The following is a 20,275-nucleotide window of genomic DNA, read 5'->3' as shown; positions in this document are numbered from 1 at the left end:
TAGTCTATAAGGTGCCACAGGACCCCTCGTTGCTTTTCCAGAGGTGACAGTGACTTAAAATTTCTTACAGATCCATTCCTATTGCACCTAGGTCCCTGACCACTTTTTAAGTAGCTCCCTGTTAGCTTTTGCTGCGGCTCAGCTAGCGCTTGCCTGAACTGCGCTCCACCACACATCTGCTTATGTTCACCTCTGGCCCCCACAAATGGCCGAGAGGGGGTAACAGTTATCCCAGTATGATGAGCCACTTGTGCAACAATGCAGGTTTGGGATAATGAGCAGTGGCTGCAGAACTTTGGGATGCAAAGGCCAAATTCCTCCATCTTTGTGCAAAACTCACTGAAATAAAAGCTGCACTGACAGTGAAGTGAATACAGCTTTGACTATGAGAACTTGCAATGCCAGGTTGTTGCTGTTTCTCCCTGTGGTGTGGAATCATGTGTGTCCCTTGGGAGCTGTGCCAGTTAAGGGCCCCCATCCTCTGCTCCAAAACTCTATGCTCCCCAGCTGCCTGGGAAGGCTGAGGCTGCAGCAGGGCAGCCTGCCTTCCCACCACTAAGGAGAGCTGGGGCCACGGAGTGGCAGCCCAGTGTCCAGCTCACAATGTATCTTGGCTCCATGGTGGGGGCACGGAGAGAGGAAAAGTTGTGTAAGGGGCAGGGCCTGGGGAGGTGCAGAAGGGAAGACTTTGGGATGGAAGGGGTAGGTCTTGAGTTTGCCTTCCCTCGGTGTGCCTTCACCTGCCACCCATTCTCTGCCCCTTCTATCCCTGCCCCCCAACCCTTCATGCTCAGCCTGCTCCTGGTTTTAGGAAGAAGGGGCTTTCAACATCCAGGGGGCCCTTTCGACAAGCCGCTGTCTACACTGGTGGCATGCATTTCAAAAGTGGCACTTTTGAAAAACGTGTGGCTAATATTATGCTAATGAGACACTGCATATTCATGATAGCACCTTATTAGCATCTGCCAAAGTGGCGCATTAGCATCCTTATTTCAAAAGGCAGGGGCTAGTGTAACCACGGCCAATGGCTTTTGGGAAAAGAGCACAGACAGACCCAAATAATATCGGCCAACTTAGTGAAGGTTCCTGCAGCAATAAAATGGCCCAAAGTGGGCTGCAGAAGGGGTGGGATGGGAACCAAAGGTCCAGAGACAGAATGAAAGGAAAACGAAAAAGCCTAGTCCCCAAAGCCGCGCTGCTAGCGAGAGCTCGGACACCCCCACCCTCATCTGCGGGCAGCACCGGGGTTGCAGCTTGCAGCGGCAACTAGCTGGGAGCCGCCACTCTGCCCTCACTTTCCCCTCGCTGCCTGGCCCGCCCGCGCAGTTTCTGCAAAGGGGCGGAAGCCACTCATCGATTCCTCGGCGCTCCGCTCCGCTCCGCCCCGCCCCGCCCCGCTCCCTGGCCGCTCGGGACTTATCTCCTTCCGGGTGCTGGTGAGGTGGCACGTGCGCCCGTCTCGCGACCCGGTCACCTTGGGGCGGCGATGGCTGGGCTGATCAACCTGGAGGATGAGGAGGAGGTGAAGGGCTACCTGGAGAACCTGGGCATCGAGTACAGTTACCAGTGCTACAAGGAGCGTGATCCGGACGGTAAGCGGACAAGCTGGGGGGCGGGTCAGCGCCGCGTCCTCGGGGTGCCAACTTTCCCGAGCGAACGTCATTTGTGGCAATGGCGTCCGGTCGGGAAAGCTGGCAAAACTGGGGCCTCAGCAACTCTCTTTGCCCCGACCCCGCTGTGGGACGTGCTTGTGGTGTTGTCATTCAAGCCAGCTCTGCTTGCAGACAGCCGGGGTTGCTTCTCTGCCGGGCCGGGCATGTGTCTGTGCCTGCAGTGTGCTCCTGGGCGGCTGCTGGGAAACCGGGTTTGGCAACAAATTCGGAGCTCACGTTAAGGCTTCCCCGGGTTTGTGTCACAGAAGACGTGACGGGTGAGAACTTTGCGTCTTGGGCCGTTTGTGTTGCGGCACGAAATGGTTTGGCAAGAGTCTGCTTTGTAAACTGTAATCCCTGTCTTCCTCGCAGGTTGCCATCGACTGGCTGATTATTTGGAGGGGGTGAAGAAGGACTTTGAAGCAGCTGCCAAGGTGCTAAAAGAAAACTGTGACAAGAATGAGCATACTGAGAGTTGCTATAAACTTGGTGCTTATTATGGAACTGGGAAAGGTGAGAAACAGTGTTGGTTCTGTCTCTTTTTCCACTCCTTGGATAGAAAGGCAGTTTTGAGGCTGTTCTTGTGAGCTAGTTCTCTGGTATTTGACAAGGTGTATTGGGATTCCTAGGCATCACTTTATTATGAGTTAACCTTTCAGTCCTTGGACAGGTTTCTTTTGGTCATTCTCATTGTTGTTTGTTTTTGGTGATCGCTCCAGGTATTTCTACACTGCAACATAAGACCAAAATTAGTAAAACTCAGGTTAGCAGATCCTGGGTTTATTAACCTTTGTTTTGAACATCAACATTATATATAACCCCAGGTTAGGAATTGTTGGGGTTCTAGCATCTGCACTACATTGTGTAAGGCTGATTACAGCCCTCCATACCCTAGATTTCCTAGTTCCCCCCAAAATATGGGTACTGTATCTCTTTGTCCCTGAAATATCATGGAAAAATTTTACCCTGCAGAGAATGACATACTTTTGCCAGACTCCTGGATCATTTGTGTAGCAAGGCCACATCTACACTGCAAAGCAGTATGGCTAGAACCCTGGATTCTGGCTTGTCTTAGGCTCAGTGTATGGCTATGCAGTAAAGAAAAATCTGTGGCTGGCCTGTGACAGCTGATTCACGCACACGTGTGCTGGAACAAGGGATGCTGGAAATGTTGCTGCACCCTCTAGTTTGACCTGCTTTCTATCATGTACAGGGCTCACAGTTTGGTTCAATGGCTCACATTTCCAGTTGTCATGGCAGGGGAAATCTTGTATTAGGAATTCTAAGTAAAGAAACAGATCAGTTTTTGGTCCCCCTTCAAAATAACCAGATATAACTTTTGAAGAGACTATGCATATCTTTTATATTTTTGGCGATCTTTTTATAACTCATTTTGTTGAGATAGTAAAGGCCTTTGGCTGCTGTAGTTGACTTTAAGAGAAGGATGAGGCCTGAAGAAACAGTTGGAACTTCTTATGCTAATATCAACTGGCTACAAAACAGGAGGAGTTGGAAAACTGATATGTATAAAATTCATAATGGAAAACACCCTCTACAGCAAACTAATACTTTTGCCTGTTGTAGTCAATCATGGTCATGTTTTCTATCTTGAAGAAACCTAGGCTGAGTTGTCATCTGATTACATTTCTTTCTTTATTTAGTAGAGACATAGTTATACTGGCAAAAAATACTTTGGGCTGATATAGCTCATTTTGTTCAGTGAACTCGTATAAATTATACCAACAGTAGAGGTCTTTAGCTGGTATAGTTAGATGAATAAATCTTGTTTAATGTAGACTAAGTCTTGATTCTCTGAGGTATAGTCCACATTTATAACATAGATTACTGATAGCTATATGCTTCCAAAAGAGTACTGAAAAATCCTGTGAAAGAAAACATGCCTTTCGCTATTTTGAGTATGTTCTTTACATAAACTTGTTTGTTTGTTTTTTTTTTAATTCTGAAGGTGGCCTCACCCAAGATTTGAAAACTGCCTACAACTGCTTTCTGAAGTCTTGTAAAAAGGGTGGGAAGAAATCAATAAATGCTTGCCACAACATTGGACTGTTAGCACATGATGGGCAAATAAATGATGGCAAACCAGACCCAGTGCTTGCCAGGGACTATTACACTAAAGCATGTGATGGCTATTTTGCCCCTAGTTGCTTTAATCTTAGTACAATATATCTTCAGGGAGCACCAGGGATTCCAAAGGACATGAACTTGGCTTTGAAATACTCTTTGAAGGCATGTGACATGGGTCATGTGTGGGCATGTGCCAATGCCAGTCGAATGTACAAACTAGGAGATGGAATTGAAAAGAATGATGCCAAGGCAGAGGCTTTAAAAAATAGGGCAAGAGACCTACATAAAGAACAGCAGGAAGCCTCTAGAGCCTTAACTTTTGGTGAATAAATTCAATAAATCATTCGCAGACTTCTAAGACTGCACTTTTAATTGATGCATAAACCTTACTGCAAACAAACAAAAGGTCCATACCTGTTGCACTGACAAAAATCATCTGTGTGTATGTGTTTGCATGTTCATATTTTTATTTTGTGGACATACCTGATGCATGTATGCTTTGGTGTGCCATTATTTGAAAAGTTAGTGCTTTAACACAGAACAGTCTTTCAAATGAACAAACGTTCAGGGCTAGATTTTAAAGGAATGGGGGAACTAGCTTTTACAACTGAAGATGCAATTCTGTGTGCTGACTTATGGCTTCAGTCATTCACACCCACACAAAAAATGTGTGTGCATGATTACTCAGACCAAGCTATGCAAAACTGTCTCTAATTTCAGGTACTACTTGGGATATTACTGGGAACATAAGAGATGCTACATAGAGGAACACGTGCTCTAGAGCACTGTTTCTCCACAGACTCTCACGTTTAGGTAGGTACTACTGCAGGAAGAGCTAAATGACAGTAAGCCTCTCTCCCCACCACAGTCTTGGGGCAGCCTGCCCCCAAACCCCTCATTTCCAGCCCTACCTGAATCCTCACCACCCCATACCACCCCACCTCTCTGCTGAGCCTGGAGACCCTCATGCCCAGCCTCACCCCAGAGCTTGCACCACCAGCCAGAGCCTTCACAGTCCTGCACTCCAAGTAGGTTGCTATGTAGCCATGCAGCTTACAGGGAACATATCTGATGAGTGAAGTTTTAAAACCCAGATGTACATATATAAATCTTTATTTCTTGAAAGTCAAGTAAATTGTATGTAGAATAGATGCCTCTGTATGCCACTAAGTAAGCGTGATTTGTGTAGATTGTCTTAAATCTCTTACAAATGGGTTCAATGTTTTACTGAAGACTTCAATTCTTGTATACAACTTGAATGATTTTTAAAATGGGGGGGCACAATCAAGAAATCCTCACTCAAGCAAAACTTTAATATTAGTCATTGGGCATTTTGGAGTGAACTAAGAACTTAAGAATGTGACATTGCTATTGTTATTAAAAACAATTATATGGTAAACTACGGTGGATTTTTCTATCTTTTGCCCCTGAGAGCTTCTGTTCTAAAAGCTTACAGTGCTTTCTTCATTTAAAATGAGACCACCATAAAAGTGCGTGTCTTTGTATTAGGTATGTTGAATGGTTAACCAGTTAGTGTTGGTGAAACACTAAGCCACACTTGTCAGTAAACTCTTTCATCAGCCAGACATGGTGAGGCAGAGCAGCCCCAGCCATGGTAGGCTGAACTTCGAGACCAATGTTCCTGCTAAATTTTTCCATCCATGGGTGGGATAAATTTTGTTTTTTGCACCAGTGCGTGCATGGATGTGCACCATGAGTAGAAACACATGCTTCCCACTGGCTGTAGGCATTCTGGTAATCAACTGGGTGGCAACTGAATATCTCCTGGGCAGCTGCCTAAGCACTCATCTTGCAGGGGACACTTGTCAGGACTCCACAGCCATGGCTGGGTGGTAGGCCAGGTGACAGGAGCTGAATCAAAATGATTAACCCTTTAACTGTGCTCATTTAACTGGTTAATTGTTTTAATATCCCTGGTTTGTATGGTGAAGCTGCATTTCATTTTTATTTCCCCTAAATGGTACCAATTTTAAAAAAACTGAGAGCTGTTCCACTTACAGTTAACTCCACATTTTAGTGTAATTTCTGCAGTGAAGCTATTTTGAATTACCTGCCTTCATATGTTCACCGTCCTGTGTTTTTAGAATGTCAGTATTATGGATTAATGAAGGCTTTTATCAGGTGGTTCTTGTTGGCTTGACTTTGCTGAGGAACTTGGCTGCACAAGGAATTCAGAAGCAAATCCCTCCCCAGTCATTACTCTTCTTTTCTACTTTATTTCATACTTCTGCCATCATCCTTAACCTCTAGTGTCTTCATTTTAGCAGCCCCAACACACTGGCTGTTCCATGTGGCTGACTGCTCTGTGAGGGGTGGGCTGTCCCCACCCCACCAGTAAAATCCCTAAACTCCTATTGACTGGAACCCAGCCGATGGGAGCTGTGAAATTGTGCTTCAGTGTTCCTACCCCCCACAAAATCAGCTCCTATTGGCTGGTTTGTGCACTGCTCCTGCCCCCAGCAAAATCTCTCAGCTCCTGTTGGCTGGAAACTGGAGAATGGGAGCTGAGAAATTGTGCTACACTGTGTGTCTCTCCCCTCCCCGTCCCCAGCAAAATCTCTCAGCTCTGATTTCAGGCCAATGGGAGCTGAGAGATTTTGCTGCAGAGCAGAGGCAGCACCCAAAGCTCTCTCCCTCCGCTACCATAGGGGACAGCTGTGGGCCAGATGCAGCCCTTGGACTCGATCTTGCCTGCCCCTGCTTTAGGTTATTCTGGGATGGGTCCCTCTACCCTGATGAAGCTGTTTCACTTTGTACAAATAATTAAATATTTCTTGGAGCAAAGCTGTGACCCTGACTTTGAGAATGTAGGCGAGTGCTTTCCTGCAGTGGTTTTCAACCGATGGGCTGCGAGAACTGTTTAATTATACCACAGAAATGTCATCAATTTCCCTTCCTCCCACCCCAGCTCTTTGCAGAACCAAGGGGTGGGGGAATTGATGAAATTTCACAGCACTCTTAGAAGACACCGCCATAGCTGAAGGCTCAAGGTGCAAGGCTGCCTAGTCCCAGCTTGTGTGGGGTCATCAATTTCCCTCCCCCAGCTACTCTGCAAAGCCTCTGCAAGGGGAAATTAACCAACCCCTGCACTAACTGGGACTCCAGCAGCCTTGCTGCTTGAGCCCCCAGCTGGTCCAGGGTTGGTCTGCAAAGTGGCTGTGTGAGGGAAATTGAGGGCCATGGGCTAGCTGCAGTTCAGGCAGCCTTGCTGTGTGAGCTCCCAGGTGGCAAAGTGTGGTCAGTTTCCCCCCACCACCCCTGCAAAGAGTGGGGTGGGGGGAAGTGTCTCTAGTAAGACTGTAACTATAGTAAATACAATAGCTATGTCTACACTAGCCCCAGAACTTCAAAAGGGGCATGATAATGAACCTAACTGAAAGATGGTAATGATGTGCTCCCATGAATATGCAGCACCTCATTAGCATAATGGCGGCCACAGCACTTCGAAATCCCCTTATTCCTATTTGGTTATAGGAATAAGGGGATTTCGAAGTGTGCAGGGTCCTTTTGAAAAGAACCCCCTGTAGACAAGCCGTGCGTGATCGAAAGCAGCACTGTTGAAGTGCTGTGGCTGCCATTATGCTAATGAGGCACTGCATATTCATGAGAACACCTTAATCGCATCTTTCCATTAGGTTCATTATCGTGCCCTTTTCGAAGTTCTGTGGCTATCTCTGCACTAGCCCATGTGCCATTTATGAGCAATCCATTCAGCTGGAAAAAGTGGCTGTGCTGTGGAATTCTCATTGAAGTGTGTCCTCTTACTTTCTTTGAGTCATTGGGGAAACCTAGAAGAGGACATGAATGTATTTTTGTATTTAACAAAAATTAGAAAGAGACTTCTCCTTCACTGGTGTAAATTACTGATAAAGCAGTGGCATACCATTAGTGCAGAAGCAGTGTAGTATCAGAAATATACCTTCTATGCTACTAGTTCTGCCTCTCATATCTAAAGACCAAGATAGTCAAAAGTGACTAGATGCACTGAGGGTGTGGCCACACTAGCCCCCTCCTTTCAGAAGGGGCATGTTAAAGAGGGATTTCAGAAGATGCTAATGAGGCACTGACATGAATATGCAGTGCCTCATTAGTATAATGGTGGCTGTGCATGATTCAAAAGTGCTGTTTTCAACATGCATGCCGCCTGTGTAATTGGGGACCTTTCAAAAGGACCCTCTGATTTCGAGAGCCTGTGTAAATTCATTTTAGTGTTTAGTTGCACTAAATCAAACTCTGGAAGATTAACTGCAGCAGAGTTGATCTTCCCTGTAATGAAGATATGCCAAGAGTCTAGTGCTATACTGTCCTTTATGGGTCAGCATTTTAAAGAAGTTTTATTATTATATGGGTTTGTAGTCAAACAGAAAGATGTTATTTTTCCACTTTACCATCTTACATCATTTATGCACTGGTTATTGTATGGTTCTTGTGAATGCACAAACAGCAATTATGTGCAAAGCAGAAAAACAACAACCTATTAGCAATAGATTCCTGCTTCTCTGTCAACTTCTGAATCTGGACTTTTTCATCATCATCATCATCATCAATAACCGTGGGCTCAGTGCTCATTGGTGTCTGATGCTTCTCTCACTATTTCCTTCCATTTTTCCCTGTCCAGTGCAGAGTGGCTTAGTTTCTGTAAACTAGCTCTGCACCAATCTACTACATCATCTATCCATTCTCTGTGGGGTCTGCCTCTCCTATTCGAGCCATCCATTATGCCAAATACTAGAGTCTTGATTTTTTGTTGGTCATTCATTCTGCAAATGTGTCCAAATAGTTGTAGCTTCCATTTTATAACCTTCTGCAGCAAGTTCTCTTTTGGCTGTATCTTCCCATATAATTCTTCATCGGTGACCTTCTGCATCCATTCTATTCTCAGAATCATTCTATAACAACTCCTTTTGAATGCCAATATTCATCTTTTCGAATCTTTCATTATCACCCATGTCTCACATCCATACAACATGCTGCTGAATACACACGTTTTCAAGATGCCCAGCTTTGTTCTTAAGCTAATTGCTTTGCTTTTCCAGATCTTATCCATCACCTTCAAACTCGCTCTTGCTTTCGCTGTTCTAGTTGCTATTTCCTTCTTACAGTCTAGATCATACGTTATGTTGCTCCCCAAATATGTGAACTTCTCTACATTTTCTAGTTTAATACCATTGACACTGATCTTCCTTGCTATTTCCTTATCTCCAAATACCATTGTTTTTGTCTTATCGATGGTCATAATCAGTCCGTACCGCTTCCCTTCTTCGTTTAACACCTGCACCGTTTTCGCTAGCTTCTCATCTTCCTCAGTGATAACTATATCATCCACGAACCTCAAGTTGTTAATTCTTTTCCCATGCACAGATATCACTTCTACCTCTTCCTTGATCTTGTCCATCGCTCTCTTCAGATGTGCGATGAAGATACTTGTTGATATTGGATCTCCTTGTCTCGTACCTCTACTGGACATTTTACTAACATAAATTTAAGGGAAGGTGGTCATAGCTCATTTAAGCTTTTGTGTCCTAATTAAGCAAAAAGAGATCATCTTACCCTGCCTCATTTGTTTTGGGGATTCAGAGTCTTAGGTTTGGTTAAAGATATGGAATCAAAGTAATCACAGAAGTAGATTGCATGGATTTCACTAGAGTAACACCAAAAATTAATCTGGCCCATTGCCATTCTTACAAGTGTGTACAATGAAATTAGTTCTTGAGATAATTCACCATAATAAATCAGCCAGAGGATTTGGTTACAGCAGTTTGTCATCAGGCCTCATTGAACATCTAAGTGAATGGGCCATTTCATAAACTCCTTTTATAGGAGATATTTAATACAGAATAAAAAACACCACACGAGGATGCAATGGAAATGCAGATAAAATGTGCATGTGCTGGCAACAGATGGCAGTACAAGTCAAAAGTTCTGATTTATACTAGAGTAGGGGAATGCTGTGTTTCACTGTCCAGTTTCCAGCAATTTGCCACACTCTAGAAGGCTCTAGGTGACAGGCCTGTTCTCTCCTACAGACAACCTTTCAACATTATGAGGATTCTCATCCACAGTCACAGTCTATACCACAGAAACACCAGTCCTGGGACTTTTCCTTGCAACAAAGCCTGCTGCCAGCTTTGTCCACATATCTATTCTGGAGATACCATTACTGGACCTAACCGGGTTATTCACAGGATCACAAGCACATTCTCATGTTCCTCATCTAACATCATATATGCCATCATGTGCCAATAATGCCCAGATTCTTTGTATATTGGACAGACTTCAAACTCTCTTAGACAAAGAGTTAATGGGCACAAAACAGACATAAAAACACTCCTGATCCACAAACCTGTCAGCCAGCATTTTAATGGAGTGGGCCATTCTGTTAATGACTTAAAAGTTTGCATTTTACTGAAGAGGAATTTTCACAACACTCTTGAAAGAGAGGCTGCTGAACAATTTTATATTCAAATTGAGCACATTAACATGTGGTTTGAGCCGGGATGTGAATTTTCTGGATCATTATAGGGGCTCTTTTGCATACCTGGCTTAATCTAATTCTTGACTCTCCCTTCCCCCACTTCTGCCCCTCTAGTCTCTGATTTGCTCACCTTGATAATTTTTTTCTGATTTGTCAACCTTGATTACTATTTTTGGTTTTCTGTACCCTAACTATTGAGTCTGTTCTGGTATGGCTATGTTTGGAAGAAGTGAGTCTATCCCACGAAAGCTCACCTAATAAATTACTTTGTTAGTCTTTAAAGTGCTACTTGACTGCTTTGTTGTTTTGATAGTATATAGACTAGCACAGCTTTCTCTCTGATATTATTACCTGGTTGTAGATGATGAAAGTGTTTGGAAGTATTATTTCCCTGTCTCCAGCAACAGTGACAGGATTGTTAATGGAGCACTGCTCTTGAACTGAAATGCAGAACTCATGGGCGCATTGGTAGTAATTGGCTCCTGGATTGGTTTCAGACAGAGTGGCTACGTCTACATTTCAGCATAATTTCGAAAGGTGAGCTTCCAGAATGTATCTTCCAGAAGATCAGTTTTCAAAAGAGCATGTCTACACACCAAAAGTGGATTTCAAAAGACCAGGCTGCTCTTTCGAAAGAGAGTGTCCACACAGCTACAGGCACTCTCTTGAAAGAACAGGCCAGGAAATGCTGCAGGCAGGGTTGCATGGTGGACAAGCCCTTCTGGGCTCTGCAGTCAGCCACTTTGTTAAAGGACCCCTGCACACATTGAGGGCTGCTTTGCAACATACAGCACTGCAGACTCAGAGCCCGGAGCAAAGCCATTGCATACACTTCCATGGATCCCCTGCAGCTCCCCGACAGGAGCATCCCTGATGAGGAGGTCTGACTGCTGGCCATGGTGGTCCTTGCCATCCTGTACCTCCTCTGGTGGCCAACCCCTCCCGCTGCAGCGCTGCATGCCCTTGCCATGGGGCACCATCCACACCCCACCCCCTGTGCCATCCAGTGCCTGTGGAGCTGCCCCACAAGTGGCGAGTGGTGGAACCGGCTCATGATGGGCGAGTGGGACGATGACCGCTGGCTCCAGAACTTCCAGATGACAAAACACACTTTTCTAGAGCTATGCCACTGGCTCGCCCCCTCCCTGCAGCACCAGGACATCCATATGCAGCCCCAGAACCGAGCCTTGCGGCACTCCGCTTGAAACAGACTGCCGTCCAGATATTGAGCCATTGACCACTACCCATTGGGCCCGACCATCAAGCCAGCTTTCTATCCATCTTATAGTCCAAGGATCCAATCCATATTTCCTTAACTTATGGACAAGAATGTTGTGGGAGACCATATCAAAAGCCTTGCTGAAGTCAAGGTATATCACATCCATTGACTTCCTCATGTCCACAGAGCTTGTTACATCATCATAGAAGCTGATCAGATTGGTGAGGCAGGACTTGCCCCTGGTGAATCCATGTTGGCTACTTTTGATCACTTTCCCCTCTTCCAAGTGCTTCAAAATGGATTCCTTGAGGATTCCCTCCATTATTTTCCCAGGGATTGAGGTAAGGCTGATGGGTCTATAGTTCCCTGGATTGTCCTTCTTTTCTTTTTTAAAGATGGGCGCTACATTTGCCTTCTTCCACTCATCTGGTATCTCCCCCGATTTCCAAGAGTCTTCAAGGATAATGGCCAAAGATTCAGCAATGACCTCTGCCAATTCCCTCAGTACCCTGGGGTGCATTAAATCCAGACCCATGGACTTGTGCACATCTAGTTTTTCTAGATTGCTCAGAACTTGTTCCTTCCCCACAGATGGCTGCCCTCCACCTTCCCGTACTGCATCATCTAGGACCATCATTGGGAAGTTGACTTTGTCTGTGAAGACTGAGGCAAAAAAAGCATTGAGTACTTCAGCTTTTCCTGCATCATCTGTCACTAGGTTACCTCCCTCATCCAGTAATGGCCCCACACCTTCTCTGATAACCCGTTTATTGTTCACATGCCTGTAGAAACCCTTCTTGTTACTCTTCACATCCCTTGCCAGCTGCAGTTCCACTTGTGCTTTCGCTTTCCTGATTACTGCCCGGCATTCTCCAGCCATATGTTTATACTCCTCCTTAGTCAACTGTCCTCGTTTCCATTTCTTGTATGCATCCTTTTTGAATTTAAGCTGACTAACGATTTCCCTGTTAAGCCAAGCTGGTTGCCTACCATGTTTGCATTTCTTACTACGTAGCGGGATTGTTTGTTCCTGTGCCTTCAGTAAGACTTCTTTAAAATACTTCCAGTTCTCTTCAACTCTTTTCCCCTTCATCTTCATTTCCCAAGGGATCCTGCCCATCCGGTCTCTTAGGGAGTCAAAGTCTGCTCTGCTGAAATCAAGGGTCTGTATGTTACTGCTCACCCTTCTTCTTTTTGTCCGGATCCTGAAATCTACGATCTCATGGTCGCTGCAGCCCACGTTCCCCCCCACTTCTGTTTCTTCTACTAGTTCTTCCCTGTTTGTGAGCAACAGGTCAAGTTGCGCACGGCCCCTGGTCGGTTCCTTCAGCACTTGTACCAAGAAGTTATCCCCAATAGTTTCCAAAAACTTCCTGGATTGTCTGTGCACTGCTGTATTGGTCTCCCAACAAATGTCTGGATGATTAAAGTCTCCTATGAGAACCAGGGCCTGTGATTTGGAAGCTTCACTAAGCTGCCTGAAGAAAACCTCATCTATCTCCTCTCCCTGATCTGGCAGCCTATAACAGACACCAACTACAACATCACCTCTGTTATTTCCACCTCTAAGCTTAACCCAAAAACACTCAACTGGATTTTCTCCTTCCTCATACTGGAGCTCTGAGCAATCATACCGCTCCCTCACACAGGGCACAACTCCTCTTCCTTTTCTCCCATCTGTCCTTCCTAAACAATTTATAACCGTCCATGACCGTGCTCCAGTTATGCAAATCGTCCCACCAAGTCTCCGTTATTCCAAGCACCTCATACTTGTGCGACAGTGCCAGGGCCTCTAATTCTTCCTGTTTGTTCCCCAGGCTTCTGGCATTAGTGTACAAGCATCTTAGAGAAGGGGCCGATTGGCCCACTTTCTCCTCTTCACCCAGGAAACCCACTTGATTGTTCCCTCCTCCTTCCCCACTTACCTCTGAGCTTGTGTCACTTTCCCCCAACAAACCTAGTTTAAAGCCGCCCTCGCTAGGTTTGCAAGCCTGCCCGCAAAGATGCTCTTTCCTCTTTTAGTGAGGTGGATCCCATCTCTTCTCAGCAATCCCTGTTCACGAAACAGAATCCCATGGTCAAAGAAACCAAATCCTTCCCTGCTACACCACCTATGCAACCACGCATTTACCTCTGTGATTTGACCATCCCTCTGCGGACCCCTTCCTTCCAGAACTCTTACCTTGGGTGCAGGATGCAGGAGGGGACCTACATCCCCCTGTGGGAGCTCCTGAGCAGGGTCCTGACCATGCCACCCTGCATCATGGCCAGTGTCGCCTACACCCTGCACCCATGGCTCATGTGGCCCTACACAGGACATACTGACCTGACCCAGGATGTTTTTAACAAGTGCCTGAACCAGGCTGTCAGCATGGTTGAATGGGCATTTGTGGGCCTAAAGGGGCATTTCAGTGCCTCCTACTGTGGCTGGAGGTCAGCCTCCACAACATGCCCACCATGGTGGGGGCATGCTGTGCTCTCCACAATATTATGGAGAGGAAGCACAAAGTATTCATGCAGGGGTAAGCTGCCGTGTGTCGCCTAGGCTACGAGCAGCTCATCCGTGCCCTGTGCAGCCAGGCACACTGGGATGGGATGGGGGTCAGAGAGGCCCTCCAGCAGGCCTTTGCTCAGTGGCCCCAATGACGCTCCCCCAGGCACCCTCCACTGCAACCCCCCCCCATGCACACCCACCCTCACCGTTCCCACACCAATCACAAGAGACACAGAGTTGGTTGAAAATAAACTGTTGAATTATATAAAGGAACTTTCTTTTCACTACAAATTACACAAGAGACTATGTACAGGGGAGAATGGGAGGAACTATATACAATGTGGTAGGCAGGGGCAACTAACTTGGAGCGGGGAGTCCTGCGTTGAGGTGGGGGGCCTTAGTCATCCATGGGGGTGGAGGGCCATGACCCACACCAGCTGCATAGGCCCCTACCACTCTGCATCTGAGGTCCCCATTGGGGCTGGGACAGGGCCAGGACTATGGGCAGTTAGGGGCGCTGCAAGGGTGCTGCAGTCACAGGCTCAGCAGGGGGCATGCGGGGGGAGAGGTGGGGTGTGGGGAGCTGGTTCCATAGGGCCTGCCCTGGCCACAAGCAACTGGGCCAGTTCTATCAGGGCAGTTGTGGGGAGGTCAAGGGCTATGGGGGGGGGCTGCAGGGGCCAGCAAGGAGGTTGCGGGGAGTTTGGGGGAGGAGGCTGGGGCAGCCGCTCAGTGACCACCCAATGAGGGCCTGGAGGGCCACAGCAACCTTGCCCCAGGCCTCCTGCAGCCAAGCTATGTCTGCTTCCTCAAGCTCTAGCCAGTGTTGGAGCACGGCACTCTGTGCCCAGATGGCCGCTGTGTGAGCTGTGGTCACAATGGTGTGGCTTCCGGGCATGGGCCTGCCTGGGTAAGGGAGATGGGGGTGCCCCAGCCTCCCTCAGCACCTGGTGCAGGGCTTCCCTGTCCCTGGATGGGGCTCACCAAGCCCTCAGACGGCAGAGCTGCAGAGACAAGGGGAGAGAGAGACAACCCATCAGTCCTGTCACCTGGCCCCATCCCTGTGGTCAGGCACCCCACCCCACCCCACCGTCCACTCTCCCCTCTTCCCCGGATCCCCACAGGGGTGGGGCACGTGCTGGGTGCAGTCTGCCCCTCTTTCTCACTCCCCGGGCATGGCAGGTTGTGGTGCTGTCCAGGGTGCTGAGTGCTGCATGTGGCCTGCTCTGTGTCCTGGGGGATACGCCTGGACAGGGGCTGGTGGCCATGTGGCCAGCCCATTGCTGGCTGTGCCAGGGGTGGGTGCCCACTTCTTATGGCCCAGGGTGTCTGAATCACCAGTTACCTACCAGAGAGTCCATTGAGGAATTTGGGGAGGGCTGGTGGAAGGTGCCTGGCTGAAGCATCCAGACAGTGTTGCTATGACCAGGGTCCCCTCTTCATTGCACAAGGGCCTGGCTCCTGGTCCTGGGTCCCACCCAAGAGTCCCAGCTGTTCCTCAGGTTCCAGCTGGGGCTCTGTCTCAGGCACTGCCATGTCCAGCACCATCTCTGGCTCAACTGCGTCCTTCAGCCCCAGCAGGTGAAATAATTCCTTGTAGAGGGGGCAGCTGGTAGGTGCTGCACCCAAGCAGCTGGCCGCATCCCAGGCCCAGCAGTATGCCTGCTGCAGCTCCTTCACTTTGGAGGGTACCTACTTAGCAGTGTGTGGAGATAGCCCCAGGAGGTCAGTCCAGTTGACAGGCACCCGAATGCTGCAGCATTCCAGCGCTGGCCGCTGATGTGGAGGAGAACTCCTCACCCCCCATGTTCCCCAATCTCAGGAGAGCTTTTAACTCAGCCTCACTCCAGGAGGGGGCCTCTTCTTTGGCCCCTGGCTGGGTTCCTGGGAGCCTTCGGGCAGATTGGAGGGGGCTTCTGGTGGGGGCACAGTGGTCCTGGCCACTAGCCATGGAGACAGGGGGGTGTCTGGTGCCACTTGAACATTGCTGGGAGGGCATGCTGGAGGAGGCTTATGTTCTCCCTGATGCCAGCACATGCTCAGCTTCCTGCCACAGGGTTTCTGGGTCCCTGTTTCTTTAAACATGGCCAGACACAGAGACCATAGAGCCCTGCTTGTGTTGGCAGAGGGGCCTCTGCATTCCAGCTGGCTGGTGCCATGGAGGACCCCCTCTTTCAACAGAGCAGCCTGTGGAGCAGCTACACAAATTCTCTTTCAAGAGTCTTTTGAAAAGGGGCAGTCCTTCTGAAACAGGAATGGAAGAGCATATTTGGAAGGCAGGCCGTATTCTTTCGAAATTCAGATTTCATGTGTAGATGCTCCATGGATTATTTCAAAAGAGCCCCTGCTTTCAAAAAATATTTCGAAAGAACAGATTTATTTGGACATAAGCTTTCATGATTAAAAGCCACCTTGTCAGATGCATTGAACGATGCATCGAAGTGTTTTTAACCAGAAACTATTATGTCCAAATAAATCTGTAAATCTTTAAGGCGCCTTAGGACTCCGTGTTTGTACAGATACAGACTAATACAGCTACACCTCTGGTCATTATATTAACGTTCAGAATATATCTGCTGTCTAATTTGTCATTTTCCTCTTCCACTATAGCACTAATTACCAAGTGCTCACCACTTCCAGAAATTTTTAGTTTGCTCACCTTACATACAAATAGTATTTCATATCCTTCTCCCCAGAAAAATCAACTGTAAGAAATCCATGTGATGTGGAATTAAGAAATTTGGGGATCTTCTGAAGTGATTTCAAATTGTGATTTTTTTAAAATTAATGGTTTAACAATAATTATATACTTTATAGTTTGCTTACCTGGTGGAATTTCTCTACTAACATTACATTTTACTTTTAGGAGAACTGAAGTACGGTGCAGAATATATATCCTGAAGGGTTTTATTTAGCAAATCCCGAGATTTTCTGTTAATGAAAACGAAGGAATCAAAAGAAAACCATGCACATTTATATATCAATCTTCAGCCCAAAGAAGTCCAGATCAAGTCACAAACTGAAATACAAGCTGTACACAGAATAAATTTCTTTCTGAAGTGCAGCCACTTCTAAAGTGAAACTATTTAACTATATACAAACAGTTTAGGCTAGGATCCTGAAAAACATTTAGTGGAAACTAAAGAATGTATGTAACTGGCAACTATATCTTGCTCACAGAGCTCACTGAAGGGTGTCCCTGGTCTTATCAAAATGTTCCATTTTAAGGGTCTCTTCAATAAAACTGAGCTTCTGACTTTGTGGTTGTGTTCTCTCTCCCTCCATCCCTCCAAATGAGAGCATCCAAGGGCCACCTCCAGTCCCAAGCAAGAGGACTGGCTGTGTAATGACAGAAGGAATATTGTCTACTACTAGCCTGCAGGTAGCACCAGTGCTAGACCCATTTTTTGAACATGAACTAGCTGCCTAGCCCTACTCATACTGTTCATAGATCACTTATTCCGCTTGCCTAAACTCTTCCAACAGCTGGTCCTTTGCCATGTCATAGTGCAGGGATTGTGTTTGTGGATTTATTTAAATGAGCTACATATATCCTGGTTTAAGTTCCCATATTCCTGCTTCCTGGATCATTGATGGTTTAGGTAGTTGGAGCATTTAGTTATCTCAGTACTGAGGAAATGCAAATTGATTTCCTGCCACTAGAAGATTTTATAATAAAATACTTTGTACTTCTGTGGTGCTTTCCTTTAAAAGAACTCAAAGTAAGTACCCAAGTCTTGAAGCACTCCTGAAAAAGAAATATTTTCCTCATATAAGTGTGGAAACTAAGGTTCTGAGAGACTGAGTTACCATACAAGGTCATACAACATACCAGTGTGGGAGCCAGACACAAGAGTCTTGTAGTCCAGGCAACAACAAATACAAAACCTTGCTCTGTGTTCACCAAGAAGCATACACAAAGAAAAATGGCTTTTGATTATCTGTCTGACATGTACTTTTAGTCTGTTAGTGGAGAGATGCAGAAGCCACATTAGAACATTGTAGGCTTTGGTAGAAGTTGAAGGGGATAAATATTAATGTTATGCACTGTTTTATAGCATAAACAATCTTCTATATGTTGTCTTTAGATCATTCCTGAATAATCAAGCAGCTCTTGATAAGCAGCAATGCCTCTGCTGTTGCATTGTGCCATTTTACCCATTCTGCACTCGTCTAGTTAACTGAATACGCAACATTAGCCTAAATCTTGTTAGGAATAAATTAGAATGATAGATCCTGAATCACTGCCCCCTGAAACTTCTAGAGATTGTTAAGACCACAGATAATAGCATGGTTGAATGGACTTTGATCTTTAAAGAGATGTTATATACTGAGGTAAAACAAAAAAGCAGTAAAGTAGCACTTTAAAGACTAACAAAATAGTTTATTAGGTGAGCTTTTGTGGGACAGACCCACTTCTTCAGACTTAATATTGAGTCTGTTCTGGTCTGGCTGTGGTCTGAAGAAGTGGGTCTGTCCCACGAAAGCTCACCTAACAAATTATTTTGTTAGTCTTTAAAGTGCTACTTTACTACTTTTTTGTTTTGATAGTATATAGACTAGCACGGCTTTCTCTCTGTTACTATACTGAGATAAGTTTTTTAAGATCAGTTTCTTTTTATACCTTGCAGATTTCATAGGAGGAACAAAATGAAAAGCATGGTATCATAGGGCTGGAAGGGACTGATGTGTTTATGAAAGGCACAGAATAGCATACATTTCAACAAGTAATGTGTGCAAAGTACATTTTACATCAATGTCTCAAAGCACTTTTCTATAATAAACAGTCAAAGGGTTCTGCAACAGAAAGACTGAACATAGCAAAACAAAATTACATTGTAGCGTATTTAGCTATGTCACCTTTATTCCCCTCCTCTCCCACCAGCATATCATACCTTTAAATCTCTGAAGACAGCAATTTGCTAAAACAGGAGATATGGAAACTTGGGTTCTTTCTTGTTTTGTTGCTCTATTCACCTAAAACAAGGGCTCTTTCAGACTGTGCTGGTTGTGCCTGGGAATATATAGACAAACATCAGTTATATTTCCAGACCTTAATACGCATAGAATACCTTGTTAAACTGGGAGGTCTGCAAAATAAACTTAACATGCATGGTTTTAGCAAAACCAGCTAAGATGGTTCTTAACTTTAAACGACAATGAAACAAAGAATAGCTTTTGCGGAAGGTAAATGGCAACCACGTCTTGAAACAAACAGCAGCTGGATGAGGGTGACCAGATAGCAAATATGAAAAATCGTGAAATTTTTTTGGAATGGAAGGGGATACCAGGGGTATGAGTTCCTATACAAAATAAAATGCCTAATATTTGGAGAATCTGGTCACCCCAAGCTGGATCGTAAACTTCCTACAACAGCAATAGGAGTTGAAAAATCAACCACTATGTTGACGACTCAGAATCTCATTGCAAGGGCTGGTCTGTGTCACCGCTCAGTAACAAAACAGATTCACATCCCAGGAGGATGGCAGGTCCCAAACCTATGCAGGCTCCAAAACTGACTCACTGAAGGTTTAAACTGTAACACAAATGAAAAACTAGTGACTATGCCAAAAACTGCTATGTAAGCTATGGGGAGAAATGGGATCCCTGCAATGGCCAGGCTGCATACTTTCTAAACATTTTCTCTATTCTAAAAGTATCCCAATGTATGTGTCAAATTAATGTCCTTGGGACACAGAGAGTTTTGTTTTGTATTTTAAGTATTATCATATTGTATAAATAAGGAACAGTAAAGAAGGGTCCTGTGGCACCTTATAGACTAACAGAAAAGTTTTGAGCGTGAGCTTTCGTGAGCATAGACTCACTTCATCAGATGCATCTGATGAAGTGAGTCTGTGCTCACGAAAGCTCACGCTCAAAACTTTTCTGTTAGTCTATAAGGTGCCACAGGACCCTTCGTTGCTGTTATGGATCCAGACTAACACAGCCACCCCTCCGATATATAAATAAGGACTTACTTTAGCCAGGAGGTGAATTTGTACAGTAGCTAAGCAACACAAAAGCGGAAGAATGCTGCCTTAAATGATGTTTAGATATGAGAAGCAACATACTCAGGTATATTTAACTGGAACACAACAATAATTACACATCTTCCAGCAGATCATATTTCTTTCCACAGTGGTTCTGGGATGCATTTGTAAACAAGGGTCTTGATCTTGTACTTAGGCAAAGTTCTCATTGGTTTCATTGCAAATTTTGCCTGAGGTAGACCTGCTAGGTTGGATCCAAGATACTTTCATTGCAGCTATTTTCCCCCTGGAGATCCCCCCAGCACACACATTATGGGGCTTTTTGAGATCGCAACCTAA

The 20,275-nt window shown here is 45.7% G+C and overlaps 1 protein-coding gene across 1 annotated transcript; it reads left to right on the top strand.

Annotated features, from left to right (window-relative positions):
* The first annotated feature begins 180 nt into the window (after positions 1-180).
* On the top strand, positions 181-5,141 carry COA7 (cytochrome c oxidase assembly factor 7). Its single transcript, XM_075002634.1, has 3 exons — positions 181-1,592; positions 2,025-2,165; positions 3,619-5,141. Exons 1-3 carry the CDS (start codon positions 1,487-1,489, stop codon positions 4,065-4,067), a joined length of 696 nt encoding a protein of 231 aa, XP_074858735.1. The 5' UTR covers positions 181-1,486; the 3' UTR covers positions 4,068-5,141.
* The last annotated feature ends 15,134 nt before the right edge of the window (positions 5,142-20,275 follow it).

The sequence above is a fragment of the Carettochelys insculpta genome, chromosome 9 (genome assembly GCF_033958435.1).
Source record: "Carettochelys insculpta isolate YL-2023 chromosome 9, ASM3395843v1, whole genome shotgun sequence".
NCBI lineage: Eukaryota > Metazoa > Chordata > Testudines > Carettochelyidae > Carettochelys > Carettochelys insculpta.
Note: the sequence above shows the minus strand (reverse complement) of the source record. Positions and strands in the feature narration are given on the sequence as shown.